This window comes from Bison bison, unplaced genomic scaffold (genome assembly GCF_000754665.1).
Source record: "Bison bison bison isolate TAMUID 2011002044 unplaced genomic scaffold, Bison_UMD1.0 scf7180017864033, whole genome shotgun sequence".
NCBI lineage: Eukaryota > Metazoa > Chordata > Mammalia > Artiodactyla > Bovidae > Bison > Bison bison.
Genome location: NW_011494605.1, coordinates 1,310,484 through 1,329,608, shown reverse-complemented (window position 1 = coordinate 1,329,608; position 19,125 = coordinate 1,310,484). Strand labels below are relative to the sequence as shown.

Genomic DNA, 19,125 nt, shown 5'->3' with positions numbered 1-19,125 from the left:
TGCAACCCCATGAACTGCAGCACGCCAGGATTCCCAGTCCTTCACCATCTCCTGGAGTTTTCTCAAACTCATGTCCATTGAGTCGGTAAGAAGCCAATTCTGAGTCCATGTTGGAAGCTGTTTCTTTGATTTGCTTTTCGTTTTTTGTTATTACAATCATACATAATAACTTGCCTCAGAAGACCCTGCCCCTCTGCCTGATGGTAAACTAAAGTGCCTTGGTTCGGAAAGATAATCTGACCCTGCCCACCTGTGAATAGAAGAGATTAACACACCCCCTTCCAAAGGCTGGCCCTTCCCTGAGATGTTTTGCAAGACTGAGGACTCTTTTGACTTTAGTTCCTCACTCCCCCTCTCTCTCTATTCTGCCTTTTTACGTAAATTGTTCATTGCCTCTCTCTCTGACCCTCTAAAAGAACCTGGCATCCGGACTCTGACAAACTTTGTCTCCCATCTCCTAGGCCAGCCGACTTTCCAAATAGCCATATTCTTTGTCTCAGTATCTCGTCCCTCAGATTTATTGGCCTCTCATGTGGCTAGCAGAGCGAGCTCAAATTCAGTAACAGTCTCAGTTAATCACTGAGATAGGGGTCAACGTAGACTCCATCCCCCACTGTGTGCAGGCTTGTCAACTTCTTGTGATTTTTCTTTAGATTCTGTCTTGTTCACACGATTTGTTGCCAGAATTACTGAAGGGGATGCTAGAGAAAAGATCTAGTCATCTGTTAATTATTTATTCTTCATTTTCTGCTTTGATGTATGGAAAGAACCAATAGATTAGTCAAGGCATTCTGTGATCAAAATATTTGAAAGTTGCACTTAGGCTGGAGATGAGTAGAGCCAGAGGTGCCTGGTTTAAGGTTAGTGACAAGACAAAGGGTCCTTCTGTAAAGTTCCTGCAAAAAACTACATCCTTCCAAAAGCTGCTTACATTACTAGTAATTTTCTTTGAGAGATAGGGCTACAGATGTGCATGTGTTTCAGTATAAGATGATTTTAAAATAAATTACCTCATTTTTCAGATATTTTTGTGGGTTTCTTGGCTTATGTCCCATCAATAAATCTCAAAGGGTGGAGCAGCAATTTTTGATGTCATTTGATGGATTATCAGCATTCAAGTTATCAAAAGTAGGCAAGATTACAGATATTTGTAGTTTATGAGAGTAGATAAAATTTCCCACTTTAGAATCTTAATTTTTAGATAATTACATATTCCCAAGGAACGGCAAAGATAGAATCAAAAGCAATTGATTTCTGGATATTAACCATGTATCCTACAATCTTGCTATCACTGCTTATCAGTTCCAGGAGTTTTTTGTTTTGTTTCATGTTTTCAATTCCTTGGGATTTTCTTTATAGTGAATCTTTTCATGTATGAACAACTTACCATGTTTTACTATTGCTTTTGGCCAATATTCAAAAATAAAATTTTCTAAGATTTCCCCAGCTCAGTATTTTCCTCTTTATCCTTTGTCTTTCCCACTCATACCTCAGGAATGAGCTCTGTTAAATGTCAAGGAGATTCTAACATGTAGAGACAGGTAAACGTCCCCAGGGAAGGAAAAAATTAGGGGGAGTTAGAAAAATTCCCATCCTGGGTCAACTGATTATCAATTAATTTATCTTTCCCCACCCTTAACAATGAGGATAATCAATAGAATCATTCTCCTGTTTATAATCAAGGTTAATTTAACACTGCTGCTGCTAAGTTGCTTCAGTCGTGTCCAACTCTGTGAGACCCCATAGACGGCAGCCCACCAGGCTTCCCCGTCCCTGGGATTCTCCAGGCAAGAACACTGGAATGGGTTGCCATTTCCTTCTCCAATGCATGAAAGTGAAAAGTGAAAGTGAAGTCGCTCAGTCGTGTCCGACTCTTCGGGACCCCATGACTGCAACCTACCAGGCTCCTGCGTCCATGGGATTTTCTAGGCAAGAGTACTGGAGTGGGGTGCCATCACCTTCTCCGATAATTTAACACTACAGTGCAACAAATAAATCGTGTGTGCAGTTCAAAGAATTTTGAAAAATGCATGCACTTGTTCATTGTGCCCTATAGCATATTTCCTTTATCCATACACCACATTGTATCTATTTGCCTTCTGATGGGCACTTGGACTATTTCTGGTTTTTGACAGGACTACAAGGGCTGTGCTTACCCAGCTTCAAGACTGAAGAAAGAGCCCAGAGTTGGCAACAGAGATATCAATGGTTTAATGAATGGGGGAGCTTACATGTCTGAAGGAAGGTCCTAGAGCCACACTCCACCATGTACTGTGGATGGCAAGGCAAGACGTGGAGACAGACTTCACTCCTGGTGGCAGGAGGAAAGTGACAATATTAGTCGCTCAGTTGTGCCTGACTCTTTGGGACCCCATGGACTGTAGCCCACCAGGCTCCTTTGTCCATGGAATTCTCCAGGCAACAGTACGGAAGTGGGTAGCCATTCCCTTCTCCAGGGGATCTTCCTAACCCAGGGATTGAAACTGGATCTCCTGCATGGCAAGCAGATTCTTTACCAGCTGAGCCACAAGGGAAGTCTGATGGCAGGGGAGGTTATCAGTATAGTGGCAATTGATATCTAGTGGGCTCATTGTTTACCAGGGAAAACAGCAAAGGGGCATGTCCCTAACCATCCTTTTGAGAAGCATAGTGGAGTGTTCTGATCTAAAGCTGGAACAATCATTACCTGGGACTTGGGGAAGAAAGAAGATCCGTCATGTAACTAAGGCATAGCTAAAGCAAACACTGGTGGAGCAGAGGAGAGATACAGAGAGCAAGAGAATGGCCATCTTGAGTGGCCTGACCATACAACCACTATGAACATTCTTATACAAAGAGATTTGTAGATGTGTTTTCATTTCTCTTGGATTAAGGCCTTGGGGTAGAAATTTTTGAGTTATTGGGCAGATATATACTTTACTGGAAACTGCCAGTCTTGGACACAACAGCAGTATATAGAAGTTCTAATTGTCACATCCTTGGCAGGGTGTTGTGTTGCCAGTGTTTTTATTTTAGCTATTTCAGTGACTCTGAGGTGAAATCTCAGTGTAGTTTACTTTGCAATTCCCTAACACCTAGTAATATTGCACACATTTTAGCGTGCTTATTGGCCATTCATATATCTTCTTTTCTGAAGTGTTTGTTTAAATCTTTTTCAATGGGGTTGTTTTAAAATTTTTTATTGAGTTGTAAAAGTTATTTATATATTCTGGATGCAAACCCTTTGTCAGATGTATACATTGCAAATATTTTCTTCTGATTGAAGTCTTTTCCGTTAGTTTCTTAATGGTATTGTTGATAAGAAGTTTTTAATTTTGATGAAATCCAGTTCATCAATTTTGTTTTTTTCTAGATTAGATTTAGATGCAGGTTAATGCAAAATCCAAGTAATCATGGCTTAAACAGGACGGCAATGTCTTTTTTCCTCTCTCTCACTAAGGCAGGAGGTCCATTCCACAGTCACCAGTTATCTCTTCAATTGTATTGTTTTTCCATGCAGTTACATAAAAGTACCTGAACCAAAGTAAAGAGAACACACCCTCTTTCTGTGGATATTTCTTCAGAGTAGGACCATCATTACCCTTATATTTAATTGTCTCATCTGCCTCCAGGACTACAAAGGATGCTGAATAATGTGGTTTATATTTCACTGGGCTACGTACTCACTTAAAAAAAAAAAGTTCTAATGAGATAGAAGGACAAGATAACAAATACTGTAGGAAAAATGGTAGTCTCTGCCATAATCTGTTGATTGTTTCCTGTGAATTTTCTCATTTCATCTATTTTCCAGTATGTTAGTATACAATCATTGTTTCAGTCTTATTACCTTTATTTTTTCTTGACTTTGCAATTACATTGTGATTTCCATTCTTAATATTGTTTATTCATATTTACTTTTTCCCCATGATTAGTATTGTCAAAGATTCATCAGTTGTATCTCTCTGAAGAAGTAGCTTCTGGCTTAGTTTCTCTTCTCTACCAGAGTTTTAGAAATGGAGGGATATTGCTTGTTTCTTGGAAACTTTTATCAGCACTTTTAACTGTAAAAATATAATAAAAGATATCAAACTCAGGTCTCCAAATGACTAATGGAGAGAGAAACTGCTAATTTAGCAAGGTTATTTTTAGGATTTTAGCTTTGGGCTCAGCGATTTTCAGGAATTCTGTCATTTGGGTCAGGGAGAGGTAATTATATTAATTTCCATTTTTGATATATATTAATTAGTCTATCATATATATAATACACATATGTATGAATATCTGTCTATAAATATATATACTAGAGGAACTGAGTCAGGAGATTGTTGTGGGGACTGGCAAGTTCAAAATCTGTGAGGCAAACCAGCAGGCTGGAGATCTGAGGAAGAGTTGACATTGCTGTCTTGAGTCCAAAATCTGCAGGATAGTTCTGCAAACTGGAAATAGAAGCAAGGTTTCTACATTACAGCCATGAGCCAGATGTTTTCTTCTTTTTTCTTCTTTGGGAAATCTTAGTTTTAGTTCTTAAGGTCTTCAACTGATTGAATAAGGCCTACCCACACTGTGGAGGGTAGTCTGCTTTTCTTTAAGCTTACTGATTTAAATGTTAATCATATCTTAAAAATACTTTTACAGCAACATCTAAATTGGTTAGATCATCTGCTGCCTTTGCCAAAGAACCGGCAGGCCGATTCTTTACCACTGAACTACCTAGGATGCTCTCAAGGGATTACAGAGTTACTTAAATCCTTTTAGAGGATATGCGAACAAAATATTGAAGACTGCTAGGATGAAGTCCCAAACTCTCTCTCCAAGGGAGCCACCATGGTACCAAAAATATTCAGTGATATTTGTGAAAGATGGTCATACATTCTTTATGCAGGACCATCAAGTAGGATGGAATGGAATTTTACAGTGGGGGGAGAAATATCGGGCTCAACTCCAAATTCAGCAGGGGCAAATGGGAATTTATTGCCAAGCAGCAGAGTGGAAGTCAGTGAACAAAAGCACTAAGAGGAAACATCAGGAGTAAGGGGAAATCTGACAAGGGATTTTTGCTGAATGAAGACAGGTCAAGGTGATCAGGCATGATATAGGTAATGGTGGAGGATGAGGAACCTGGTCAGACATTGAGGCTATTGGATAGTGAGAGGGGTGTGGGGATTCTGGTTAAACTGATTTAGCAAGGTTCCTGGTAAAATGAAATTTTATAAGGAAGTGCACAGATGGGCCTAGGAAAGCCTCATGACCCTGACTAATGTTAGATCAAGCAAAGAATCTTTGTCAGTATTGAGAGGCAACATTTCTGTCAATAGCTTAGGAGAAAGAGCACTTGTACTTTAATCATGAACTCTTTTTCTTTTTTAAAAGAGCTTCATTGAAGTATAATTGACATACAAAGAACTGAACATATTTAATGAGTACAATTTGATGAGTTCAAACCCAAACACCTGTGATTCCATCACCACAATCAAGGTAACAGACATATCCAATACTTCCCAAAGTTTCCGTGTCCCTTTGTTTTATGTTTGATTTTGTGTGTGTGTGTTTGTGGTCAATTTAACACGAGGTCTATGCTTTCAAAAAAATTTGAAGAACACAATACTACATTGTGAACTAGGCACTATGCTGAAGATTTGGAAACAATCCAAGTATCCATCAATAGGCAAAAGATGTAAGTGGTATATACATGGGTTTCCCAGATGACACATTGGTAAAGAATACATCTGCCAATACAGAAGCCCACCAAGCTCCTCTGCCCATGTGACTTCCCAGGCAAGAATACTGGAGTGGGGTTGCCACTTCCTTCTCCGGGGGAACTTCCCAACCCAGGGATTGAATACATGTCTCCCGAATTGGCAAGCAGATAATCTTACTGCTGATCTACCATTTCATAGAAGTGCCAAAAATAGACATCCTTACCTTGTTCCTGATATTAGAGGAAAGGTTTTCCGTCTTTTACCACTGAATATGAAACTCCAGTACTTTGGCCACCTCATGCGAAGAGTTGACTCATTGGAAAAGACTCTGATGCTGGGAGGGATTGGGGGCAGGAGGAGAAGGGGACGACAGAGGATGAGATGGCTGGATGGCATCACCGACTCGATGGAGGTGAGATTGAGTGAACTCCAGGAGTTGGTGATGGACAGGGAGGCCTGGCATGCTGGGATTCATGGAGTTGCAAAGAGTCGGACACGACTGAGCAACTGAATTGAACTGAACTGAATGATGTTCACTGTGGGTTTTCATATATTTTATGCTGAGACAGTTTTCTTCTATTTCTAGTTGTTTTTTGTATCATGTGAGGATTTTGAATTTTGTTGTATATTTCTTCTGCAGCAACTGAGATGATCATGTGGTTTTTCTCCTTTCATTTTGTTAATATGGTATATTATTTTGATCAATTTTTTGTATTGAACCATCCTTTTAATCTAAGAATAAATCCTACTTGATCATGTTGTATAACCCTTTTAATATGCTACTGGCTTCTATTTACTAGTATTGTGTTGAGGATTTTTGAATCAGTTTTCACAGGGGATTTTGGTCTGCAATTTTCTTGTAGTGCCTTTGGTGATGGTATTAAGGCAATATTAATCATCCTTTGCCCAGTTTCGTGGAGTTTTACTTTATACATGTACTATTTAATAATCAGAAATGTTCAAGGTGCTTTAACTGAAGATTTCGGTAGCTCTTTTCCTTCATGGATCCCTTCTTCCTGGAATTCAGCCTTACTTTTTCCTTCTACCTTATCTTCCTGAAATCTATTAGATCTTCTCAACTTAGCCAGGCCTTTTGTTTCTTTTCTCTGTTCCTCTAACTGTAATCAGATCTTGCCTCCCAGAAGCCTAGATGATTTAGAACTTGCCTCATTGATTTTATTGTGTCTGTTTCCACAGTTTAAAAAAATCCATTTCTTAAAATTTATTTCGTGTGTTTTATTTATTTTTCTTGTTTAATCATTGTTTATTAATGTTAGGTCCTATCTTTGTTACTTCATCATAGCCAGAATCAGAAGTTCCACGCAATGTTTGGGTTTCTCAGGCCAAGTAAATAGCAGGTGAGGAAAGTTGCCACTATCTTGACAGGGGCAATTTATGCTTATCATCAGGAAGAGGCATATGAAGGCGGGAGGGAAGACTATGTTTGTTTACAGCATCAGTTAATCTCAGCTGGTCTGGATTGACTGAATGCTTATCTCTAGAGCTATTGACCCTTGGTAAATAATGTAAAATCTATCAACTAAAGATAAATGGTGTTCTGAAACCATGGGTCTGTAAGTTGTTACAAAGCCAGAAGCATCAGTCTGTCTTCATTGCTTAGGAATGATAATCTTATTTAAGATTAGCACCAGATTTTGGTGGGGGGAGGGAGTAGGTAATGTCAGGGTTCAAAGCCTAAGTCTAGTCACATAGCTGGAATAGATTTATGTGAACAGTTCAATATGAGACCCCCCCATAGGTAGATTTGGGGCTTTCTAGCCCTGGAATGCTTCACCAAACACAGTGGTGATCCGAGATCTGGAGGCAATGCATATTCTGCGTGAGGCTACCCTACAGGTAGACCAAGAAGACCACTTCTGGGAATTCCAAACTCTTTTCAGTGCATGCCCTTCTGTTGTTACTGGATTATGTCCTTTGTAATAAAAACTTTTTAATAAACTAAGTCTTCTGAGTCATTTCAACAAACACTTAAGGTTCTTAGTATATAATTTACATAGTTTGGCAGCCAGATAATCCATTAGAGCTTCATTTGTTACTCCATTTCTCAATTAAAAAATTTTATTGAAATACCATTTATATATGATAAAATGCACCTTTTAAAAATATAGTGTGAGGCATTTTTAGAAATCTCTATCTTGTAGTCATGACCACATTCAAGGTATAGAACATTTCCATGACTTCCAAAAGTTCCTTCTTGCTGCTTGACACCCAACTTGTCAAATATTAATAGCAAATGGTAAAATGTAACATTCATCACTTGAGAAGGTTGTGGTAATAAAGGTCTTACATATCTCAGGGATCAGAAGCTCAGTCATCACATTAGTTGAGCTACATAGGCTCACAGAGATGCTGTGAGAGGAATAGCTGAAAGGTTGAGGAATCTAGAATAAGTAGCAGAAGAGGGAGATGGTGTTAGTTGTGGCCCTAAGATCAGCTGTAAGCTCACTCGGAAAAGACAGCATGGAGACTTCTAGATTAATTTACTATTGAACGCACATGGGTCAAGCAGTGCATGGGGTGGTATATAGCAGATGCTCTGGTAGGCCCTCCAGATCTCCCTTCAAGACTGAGTCACCCATTCCCAAGATGCCAGTGATTACAATTTCTCTGCTAAGTGCCTTCATGGGAGTTGTCCTCAACCAAAGCAAACCAAAGCTTCCTTGTCACAGGTCATGCATCCTCTTCAGGTACAAGGAAAATCTGTACCAATGATTGTCCTTATAGTTGTACGCGGGTCTACAACTCCCAACCCCACCTCATGGTGGAGCAACCTTAATGGACCATCCCAGCTTCCTGTGGTACCAACCTTCATTGTTGCTTCATCACAGTTCAACAACAGTTCTTGCTAAATCCTACTTCACTCACTTGACTCTTGGTGTTGATCCCAAGTATATACTCCAATTAAACTTCCTATATCCAATTCCACATTTTAGAGACAGTTTCCCAGGATCCTCATCTAAGACAAACTTTTATTATGTGTTTTCCACAAAGGGAAATCCCCTAATGTCTAACAAAAAGATAATTACACTTGCTAGTAATCAGATAAAGATGACTCAAATAAATTGAGCAATACCCATAATCATTGATCAGAAGTCTCAATATGTCAATTATCTTTAATCAAAATCCCAACAGTTTTTTAAACTGAAAATTATTAGGTAATCCTAAAGTTTATGTGGATGAAAGAATAGCAAATTTTGAATCCTTGTGAAACTTTCCTCTGGTCCAAAAACAGATTAGTCCAGTCTGTGTACACAGTGGGAAGGAATATTTACTGAACCTCCAAGTGTCAGAGATATAGAGGAAAAAGTCTAGATGGCCCTCATTTCCAAACCCTCTTTTTGGAGCTCAGCAGAAATGGCTCAAAAGGTCTGAGTTAGCTCAAGAAAGCAGGCTAAGACTAGTCAGGACTTCCCAGGTGGCGCTAGTGGTAAAAAAAAAAACCCACCTGCCATTGCAGGACATATTCACAGACTTGTTACAGACTTGGGTTTGACCCCTGGGTCAGGAAGATTCCCTGGAGGAGGGCACAGCAACCCTCTTCAGTATTCTTGCCTGGAGAATGCCATGGACAGAGAAGCCTAGCAGACTACAGTCCATAACGTCACACAGAGTCGGACATGACTGAAGCAACTTAGCATGCATACGAGACTAAAGTCACATGAATGCTTCCTACTTCTCATGTCTTAGAAGTAGAGCATTACAGCAGAAGATCACAGGAGGAGCTCTCTCCATGCTGCCTTCAGTTCAGCAGTGCCTGGCCTCGGAACAGCTTGCTATGAAAGAGGGAGAATTAGAGGTTAGTCCATGGTCCTGCACGTATCAGCTTGTAAGTTCTGTCCTCCATAAGCTCGTATAGCTGTACTTCGTGGCACTAGTGACCTCGGTTCATGTCCTTTTAAGAATGCTGTCATTAAAGTCCCCTATGGACCAGACAATTTCTAGCACAGACTGTCTAAGCTTTCTCTAGGCTCCTCTTACTTTAAAAATTCCATTGTTTCATTACTAAAAACAGCTTAGAAAATTATTTTCCCAGTGTTTGTCCTGTGCCCTTCTCTAAATTGAATGTAATATGGTTTTCAGCAGGAAAACAAAACAGTTGTAGGGAAGAATAGATAGTATTCAGTGGGGCTCGATGAATAAGAGGAAATTTTAAATTGTGCTTACATAGGTAACTTGCATGGCATATGTCTGTTAATAAGAGAAAGAATTCCCCTTAAGATTTCCCCAGAATTCTCATGATGTAAAGGAAAAGTCCAGGGGAATACACATAAAGACTGATGAGCTCAGATGTCATTTCAGGCTAAGGCATGTTATGTCAGTACATGTCTCTTGCAAAGATAACATGAGTTCTCTCAGGTCATGCAAGGCGCAGCTGCAAGTGGTTTTGAGATTTTATAATACAGACAACAGGCACCTTGCTGTTGTCTCTATTAAAGCATATTGATTTCAATTTAGAATAAAAACAAGTTCAGCTGGCAGGCAATAGGTGGACGTTGTGGTACACAGGACCCACTTTGTAGTATCTCTTACGGACTATCAGTACAGCAGCATGGCTGATTCACCCTTGGACACTGAGACAACTTAATGAAGGACCTGGAAAGAAATTTCTTCTGGATTCTGGAGCTCAAGTAAGTGACCAGTTTGTGAAAGATAGATAAGGATAAGGCTATATTCCACCTCCTTAAACATGGTGTTAGGGGTTCTTTTAGCTCTAATTGTGTAGTATTTTGCCAATCTTTTTATCAGAGACTAGTGGTACTTGTAGATTTAGAAAAGTAACAGACAGTGAGGTGTTTCAAAAGAGAAGATCTGGGAGACTTCCCTGGTGGTCCAGTGGTTATGAATCTGCCTTCCACTGCAGGGGATACAGTTCATCCCTGGTCAGGGAACTAAGATTCCACATGCTACGGAGCAAATAAAACCCATGAGCCACAGTGAAGATCCAGGGCAGCTAAAAATAAGAAAAAAAGGAAGATCTGCTTTCATATTTCATTTTTCGATTGCTGACAATTAGAGGCCGATCCTATCTGCACTGGGTCCCAGAAATGGAACCCCTTCCCTAGCCTCTTTTTTTAAAGACATCAAAAAGCTTACAGTGATGCCAATGCTTTAGACACTACGGTAGGTATCCCCAGTGACCAAGAATCCTTTCCTTAAGTATATGTCGTATTGTTATTAAATATAAGTACCCCATAAAAGAATATTACTAGTGTTTTAACTGTATTTTTAAAAGTAGATTAAAAAATTTAATGAGGAATAATTGAAATATAATAATTTAATTAATTAATTATATATTTGTTTTATTAAATATATATTTATTTATTAATTATAATAATTTTATTACTGAGTTAATTACATCATATGGACATATCACAACTTGCTTATCCATTTATCTGTATGTAAAATTTTGAGCCATTTTCAGCTATGGAGTATTACAAATAAAAATATGAACATTTGTTATAAGTCTGAACATGTGCCTTTATTTCTTTTGTAGCTTGCTTTTAAAAATGACTATTTATCTTTCATAAATTCAAAATTTAAGTTAATGATTCTAAATAGGAATGAGAGGTAGTGGAGGGAGATACCAAAATAACTATGAGTCATTTAGAGATTACATTCCTTTGGAAATTGTAATCTGTTTTTCTGGGTGTTATGCCAACAATTGCCTACTTTTATCCATTGATGTGAATTGTTTAAAGGCTAGCATTGCTGATAATCATTTGTCATATCTATCAGATATGTACAATAATAAAATTTAAAGCACAATTACTTTAAATATTTTCACATGGGCTTTATAAAGGCCAAATAGGACTTTCTTTTTTTTTTTCGAAAGTAGATTAATTTTGTTTAGTTTCAATAGTAGACAGATTTTGTTTCCCATGACCAGAGGAACTTCTTCCTTCAGCTCTTAACTCATTTTTTTAGCACATAGCTATGATGTGAATACAGTTTTACACTTCCCTTAAAGATATATAAATATTTGAACCCCTTTTTTTCTTGTTATTATCTCATGTTTTTTTGTTTTTTAGTTACTGACTTTGTAATCCAACTCACATGTTTCTATGAGTTACAAGAGGGTTGCCAGATAAAATACAAGATACCTAGCTAATAATTCAGCACTCTTTCTTTTTTATAATTAATATATAAAATTGTTGACAAGCTATTTTAGTTCCACCATAATTTGATCTCATCTTAATTGTTCAAGGACATAATCCAAAAAAGACTCTCCTTATTTCATCATGCATATTTAAGCATTCAGGCTTTTGTGTTTGCCATTTTTTATTCCCTCCCCTGATTTATTCACTTAGGATATTTTTTTCTGCTCCATTTGTTACACGTGCCATAGGAAATGCTTATTTAGTCAGTTAGGTCATAAAGTGAAAGAGGAAAAAAGCAGAGTGTGAATTTATGGGAAAGAGGGATTAAGAAGGCCTCTCCTGATAAGAACCAAGTGGGGAGACATGGTAAAATTCAGACATTTTACTGAATACTGAGAGGGGTTATACTCTGAAAGGAGAGTCCCAAGTTGTACCTATTGATGATCTTGATTTAATTTTGAGCATCCTGACATTTCCTGCCTCATATCTCAGTCTATGACTTTCTATTTGTCTCTTTTTCCAGGCATGATGAAGCTTAAATCCTCTTCTTTTTCTGGGTCCTGTGTGAGCTTTCTTCTTCTACAAGTGATGACATCAACTTCAGGTAAGAGCATCCACTCTCTTCTTACTGAGTGACAGCTGTGGAAAGAACCTACAGTGTCCATTCTAGCATGTAAGGAGCTTGGAAGTCATTACTATGGCCTGCTATCAAGTAAAAAACGGAAAAAAACTGAAAGTCAACAACTCTTCCTGGATCCAACAGAGAATTGAGGTAATAGGACAAATTGCTCCTTCCCAAATTAGAGAAATACAGAAGTGGATACTGAGGTGAAAGTCACTCATTGTGTCCAACTCTTTGCAACCCCATGGACTATACAGTCTATGGAATTCTCCAGGCCAGAATACTGGAGTGGGTAGCAGTTCCCTTCTCTAGGGCATCTTTCCAACCCAGGGATCAAACCCAGGTCTCCCACATTGCAGGTGGATTCTTTACCGGTTGAACCACAAGGGAAGCCTAGGAATACTGGAGTGGGTAGCCTATCCCTTCCCCAGAGGATCTTCCTGACCCAGGAGTCAAAACAGGATCTCCTGCGTTGCAGGTAGATTTTTTACTAACTGAGCTATCAGGGAAGCCTGGTGGCTCAGTCGGTAAAAGCGGCTGCCTGCAATGCTGGAGACCCAGGTTTGATCCCTGGGTCAGGAAGATTCCCTGGAGGAGGAAATGGCAACCCACTCTGGCACTCTTGCCTGGAAAATTCCACAGACTGGCACCTAGAGCCCACCAGGCTCCAGTCCATGGGGCCACAGAGTCAGACACGACTGAGCGACTTCACTTTCACTTTATCAGGGAAGCCCTAAGTGGAGAGAGAGACTCACAACTTTCCAGGCCATAAATCTTTGTGGAAGCCAGTACAAGGGTAGGAAAATCTAAACTGTAATAACTGAATTGCTGTAGGCCAGACTTCCCTGGTGGCTCAGACAGTAAAGCGTCTGCCTACACTGTGGGAGACCTGGGTTCAATCCCTGGGTCGAGAAGATCTCCTGGAGAAGGAAATGGCGACCCACTCCAGTATTCTTGCCTGGAAAATCCCATGGACTGAGGAGCCTGGTGGGCTACAAGTCCAAGGGGTCGCAAAGAGTCGGACACGACTGAGTGACTTCACTTTCACTTTCAGGCTCAAGTGTAGACAAGTCTGAAAGTTAAAAACTCCAAGGGGACCCAATCATGAGAAAGCTCACTTCTGTGTTTTACCTCCATGGTTTTTACTAGGCTTTCACAGGGAATATTGGGGGAAATGCCATTGTGTTTTTAGCAGGAGGAGGGGAAGAGCAATTACTTTGAAATATGTTCTTCTTAGCAAGGCCTGCCCTCAAGAGACAATATTTTACCAGAACCTAACCTATTGGTATTTTCTCAGAGTCTAACTTACCTGGGGGCAGGAAAACATCCAACTTCCATCTGCTGTATCCTTTGTGTCCCATTAAGGAGGGATATGGTTTCCCTTTTTGGCTCATGAGTAAAAGAAATCTGCCTGCAATGCAGGAGACACAGGAGAAATTAGTTTGATCCATGCCCCCTGGTGGGGGCCATGGCAACCCACTTCAGTATTCTTGCTGGGAGAATACTATGGACAGAGGAGCCTAGCAGGGTGCGGTCCAAGGGGTAGCAAAGAGTCAGACAGGACTGAAGGGACTGAGCACATGCACGCAGCAAGGAGGGATGCAACTGAGAAGCAATTATGAAGTTCATAGTCAAGGACACATGCTCACTAAAAGACTGAAATCTAATCACAGAACTAAAGGATATCTCCCCTCCTCCTACTCTTACCACTAACTCACTAAATGCCTTTGCTGCTGCTAAGTCGCTTCAGTTGTGTCCAACTCTGTGCGACCCCATAGATGGCAGCCCACCAGGCCCCGCCTTCCCTGGGATTCTCCAGGCAAGAACACTGGAGTGGGTTGCCATTTCCTCCTCCAATGCATGAAAGTGAAAAGTGAAAGTGAAAAGTGAAAGTCACTCAGTCGTGTCAGACTCTTAGCGACCCCATGGACTGCAGCCTACCAGGCTCCTCCGTCCATGGGATTTTCCAGGCAAGAGCACTGGAGTGGGGTGCCATTGCCTTCTCCCACTAAATGCCTTTAATCAGGCATTAATCAGGTTTTGTTTTTTTCCTGGTACATCAGGTGGTCAGTTTAGTTCAGTTGCTCAGTTGCGTCCAACTCTTTGTGACCCCATGAGTTGCAGCATGCCAGGCCTCCCTGTCCATCACCATCTCCTTGAGTTCACTCAAACTCACATCCATCGAGTTGGTCATGCCATACAGCCATCTCACCCAATGTCGTCCCGTTCTCCTCCTGCCCCCAATCCCTCTCAGCATCAGAGTCTTTTCCAATGAGTCAACTCTTCGTATGAGGGGGCCAAAGTACTGGAGTTTCAGCTTTAGCATCATTTCTTCCAAAGAACACCCAGGGCTGATCTCCTTTAGAATGGACTGATTGGATCTCCTTGCAGTCCAAGGGACTCTCAAGAGTCTTCTCCAACACCACAGTTCAAAAGCATACAGATTAGGAGCCCAACGGTAACTCCCCCAGTGAAGAAGCAGTGCAGATGCCTGCATCCACCACTAGCAGGTGGGGGCTGGGCAGGGAGGCGCGGGCTGCAATGGTTAAGAGTAAGGATCTGGCCTGAATGCCCCGAGGGTAATCAGAGCGAACCAACTTGGGCTAGCAAACCAGACTGTGGGATAGATACCACGCTAAAAGCTCTAACCTAAGACACCGCCAGGACCGCGCACAGAACAAAGGACTGAACAGAATTAGCCAGCTGAAGACCATCCCCCTCCAGTGACAGGCAGCCAGAGCTGGAAGAGGGCAATCACAGCCCCAGAGAGACATTATCTACCAAACTGCAAGCAGGCTTCTTTGCTAACTAAGACTTCTTGGGGTTCTGGACAGTCATCATCCGCCTGAGAAGGTGTGCCGATTGTACACCCAGAAAACCGAGCAGCAGGGACGGGAGAGGTGATAAGTTGCAGCAACAGTGCTCACCAAACACCTCATCACCTGAGCTGCTTGGACCTGGGAAGGGCACAAAACACAGGCCCCACAGAGTCTGCACCTCTGAGGGCTACCCGAGTGCCTGAACCTGAGCAGCTTAGACCTGGGAGGTGCATGCAGCCCAGGGCTGGCCTTGGAGGGTTCCTGGAGGAGAACCTAGAGCCTGAGCTGTGTGGGCAGGGAGAGCACACGCGAAGTGACCGGGCGCAGGCCCAGTGTGGCCGAGACACTGCGAGCACATGCCAGTGTTGTTTGCAGCGTCCCTCCCTCCCCACAGCACGACTGAACAATGAGCCTTAAAAAAGTGTCCACCATGGGCTCCCTTGTGTCAGGGCAGAAATCAGACACTGAAGAGACCAGAAAACAGAAGAAGCTAAAACAGAGGGAACCGCCTTGGAAGTGACAGGTGCAATAGATTAAAACTAAAAATAGATTAGTTAGTACCGACTACATAGGAAGGGACCTAAGATCTTGAGAAATATAAGCTGGACCAAGGAACTATCAGAAAACGAACTGACCCCACACTGCCCACAACAATACCAGAGAAAGTCCTAGATATATTTTTACGATCATTCTTTTTTTTTTTTAACTTTTTTAAATTTTTAAGTCCTCTATTACTCCTTTAATTTTCATTTTTATAACCTACTATTACTTTTCAAAAAAAGACCCTATTTTTTAAAGCAAACTTCATATATTTTAAAAATAATTTTTGTGACTTTTTTTTTCTTCTCCTTTTCTTTAATATTGTATTTTTGAAAATCCAACCTCTACTCTAAATTTTTAATCTTTGCTTTTTGGTATTTGTTATCAATTTTGTACCTTTAAGAACCCAATCTTCAGTACCCATTTTTACTTGGGAGCGAGATTACTGGCTTGACTGCTCTCTCCTCCTTTGGACTCTCCTTTTTCTCCACCAGGTCGCCTCTGTCTCCTCCCTCCCCCTTCTCTTCTCTACCCAACTCTGTGAATCTCTGTGTTTTCCAGATGGTGGAGAACACTTAGAGAACTGATTGCTGGCTAGATCTGTCTCTCTCCTTTTCATTCCCCTCTTTTATCCTCCTGGCCGCCTCTGTCTCCTTCCTCTTTCTTCTCTTCTCTGTATAACTCCATGAACATCTCTGAGAGGTCCAGTTGTGGAGTGCACATAAGGAAGTGATTACTGGCTAGCTTGCTCTCTCCTCTTTTGATTCCACCTCATCTCATTCGGGTCACCTCTAACTCCCTCCTCCCTCTTCTCTTCTCCATGTAACGCTGTAAACCTCTTTGGGTGTCCCTCACTGTGGAGAAACTTTTCATCTTTAACCTAGATGTTTTATCAATGGTGCTGTATAGAAGAAGTCTTGCGACCACTGTAAAAATAAGACTGAAAACCAGAAGCAGGAGGCTTAAGTCCAAATCCTGAGAACATCAGAGAACTCCTGACTCCAGGGAACATTAATCGATAGGAGCTCATCAAACGCCTCCATACCTACACTGAAACCAAGCACCACCCAAGAGCCAACAAGTTCCAGAGCAAGACATACCACGCAAATTCTCCAGCAACACAGGAACACAGCCCTGAGCTTCAATATACAGGCTGCCCAAAGTTACTCCAAATCCATTGACATCTCATAACTCATTACTAGACACTTCATTGCACTCCAGAGGGAAAAAATCCAGCTCCACCCACCAGAACACCGACACAAGCTTCCCTAACCAAGAAACCTTGACAAGCCACCGATACAACCCCACCCAAAGCGAGGAAACTCCACAATAAAGAGAACTCCACAAACTACCAGGATATAGAAAGGCCACCCCAAATGCAGCAATATAAGCAAGATGAAGAGACAGAGGAATACCCAGCAGGTAAAGGAACAGGATAAATGCCCACCAAACCAAACAAAAGAGGAAGAGATAGGGAATCTACCTGATAAAGAATTCTGAATAATGATAGTGAAAATGATCCAAAATCTTGAAATAAAAATGGAATCACAGATAAATAGCCTGGAGACAAGGATTGATAAGATGCAAGAAAGGTTTAAAAATGACCTAAAATAAATAAAAGAGTCAATATATAATGAATAATGCAACAAATGAGATAAAAAACACTCTGGAGGCAACAAATAGTAGAATAATGGAGGCAGAAGATAGGATTAGTGAAGTAGAAGATAGAATGATAGAAATAAATGAATCAGAGAGGAAAAAAGAAAAACGAATTAAAAGAAATGAGGACAGTGTCAGAGACCTCCAGGACAATATTAAATGCTCCAACATTTGAATCGTAGGAGTCCCAGAAGAAGAAGACAAAAAAAAAGAAAAGAAAAGAAAAAAGACCATGAGAAAATACTTGAGGAGATAATAGTTGAAAACTTTCCTAAAGTGGGGAAGGAAATAATCATCCAAGTCCAGGAAACCCAGAGAGTCCCAAACAGGATAAGCCCAAGGTGAAACACTCCAAGACACATATTAATCAAATTAACAAAGGTCAAACCAAAGAACAAATATTAAAAGCAGCAAGGGGAAAACAACAAATAACCCACAAGGGGATTCCCATAAGGATAACAGCTGATCTTTCAATAGAAACTCTTCAGGCCAGGAGGGAATGGCAAGCTATACTTAAAGTGATGAAAGAAAATAACCTACAGCCCAGATTACTGTACCCAGCAAGGATCTCATTCAAATATGAAGGAGAAATCAAAAGCTTTATAGACAAGCAAAAGCTGAGAGAATTCAGCACCACCAAACCAGCTCTCCAACTAATGCTAAAGGATATTCTCTAGACAGGAAACACAAAAAGGGTGTATAAATTCGAACCCAAAACAATAAAGTAAATGGCAACGGGATCATACTTAACAATAATTACCTTAAATGTAAATGGGTTGAATGCCCTAACCAAAAGACAAAGACTGGCTGAATGGATACAAAAACAAGACCCCTATATATGTTGTCTACAAGAGACCCACCTCAAAACAAGGGACACATACAGACTGAAAGTGAAGGGCTGGAAAAAGATATTCCATGCAAATAGAGACCAAAAGAAAGCAGGAGTAGCAATACTCATGTCAGATAAAATAGACTTTAAAACAAAGGCTGTGAAAAGAGACAAAGAAGGACACTACATAATGATCAAAGGATCAATCCAAGAAGATATAACAATTATAAATATATATGCACCCAACATAGGAGCACCACAATATGTAAGACAAATGCTAACAAATATGAAAGGGGAAATCAACAATAACACAATAATAGTGGGAGACTTTAATACCCCACTCACACCTATGGATAGATCAACTAAACAGAAAATTAACAAAGAAACACAAACTTTAAATGATACAATAGACGAGTTAGACCTAATTGATATCTATAGGACATTTCACCCCAAAACAATGAATTTCACCTTTTTCTCAAGCACACACGGAACCTTCTCCAGGATAGATCATATTATCCTGGGCCTAAAATCTAGCCTTGGTAAATTCAAAAAAAAATGAAATCATTCCAAGCATCTTTTCTGACCACAATGCAGTAAGATTAGATCTCAATTACAGGAGAAAAACTATTAAAAATTCCAACATATGGAGGCTGGAAAACACGCTTTTGAATAACCAACAAATCACAGAAGAAATCAAAAAAGAAATCAAAATATGCATAGAAGCGAATTAAAATGAAAACACAACAACCCCAAACCTTTGGGACACTGTAAAAGCAGTGCTAAGGAGAAAGTTCATAGCAATACAGGCATACCTCAAGAAACAAGAAAAAAGTCACATAAATAACCTAATTCTACACCT

At 40.4% G+C, this 19,125-nt stretch overlaps 1 protein-coding gene across 1 annotated transcript in view; it reads left to right on the top strand.

Moving 5' to 3' along the window:
• Positions 1–19,125, top strand: part of LOC104984631 (putative selection and upkeep of intraepithelial T-cells protein 1 homolog) — a 41,455-nt gene that overhangs the window by 11,058 nt on the left and 11,272 nt on the right. Inside the window, exon 2 of the mRNA XM_010834455.1 lies at positions 12,321–12,401. Within this exon, the coding sequence (XP_010832757.1) occupies positions 12,321–12,401 (81 nt within the window). The remainder of the gene's footprint in view (positions 1–12,320; positions 12,402–19,125) is intronic.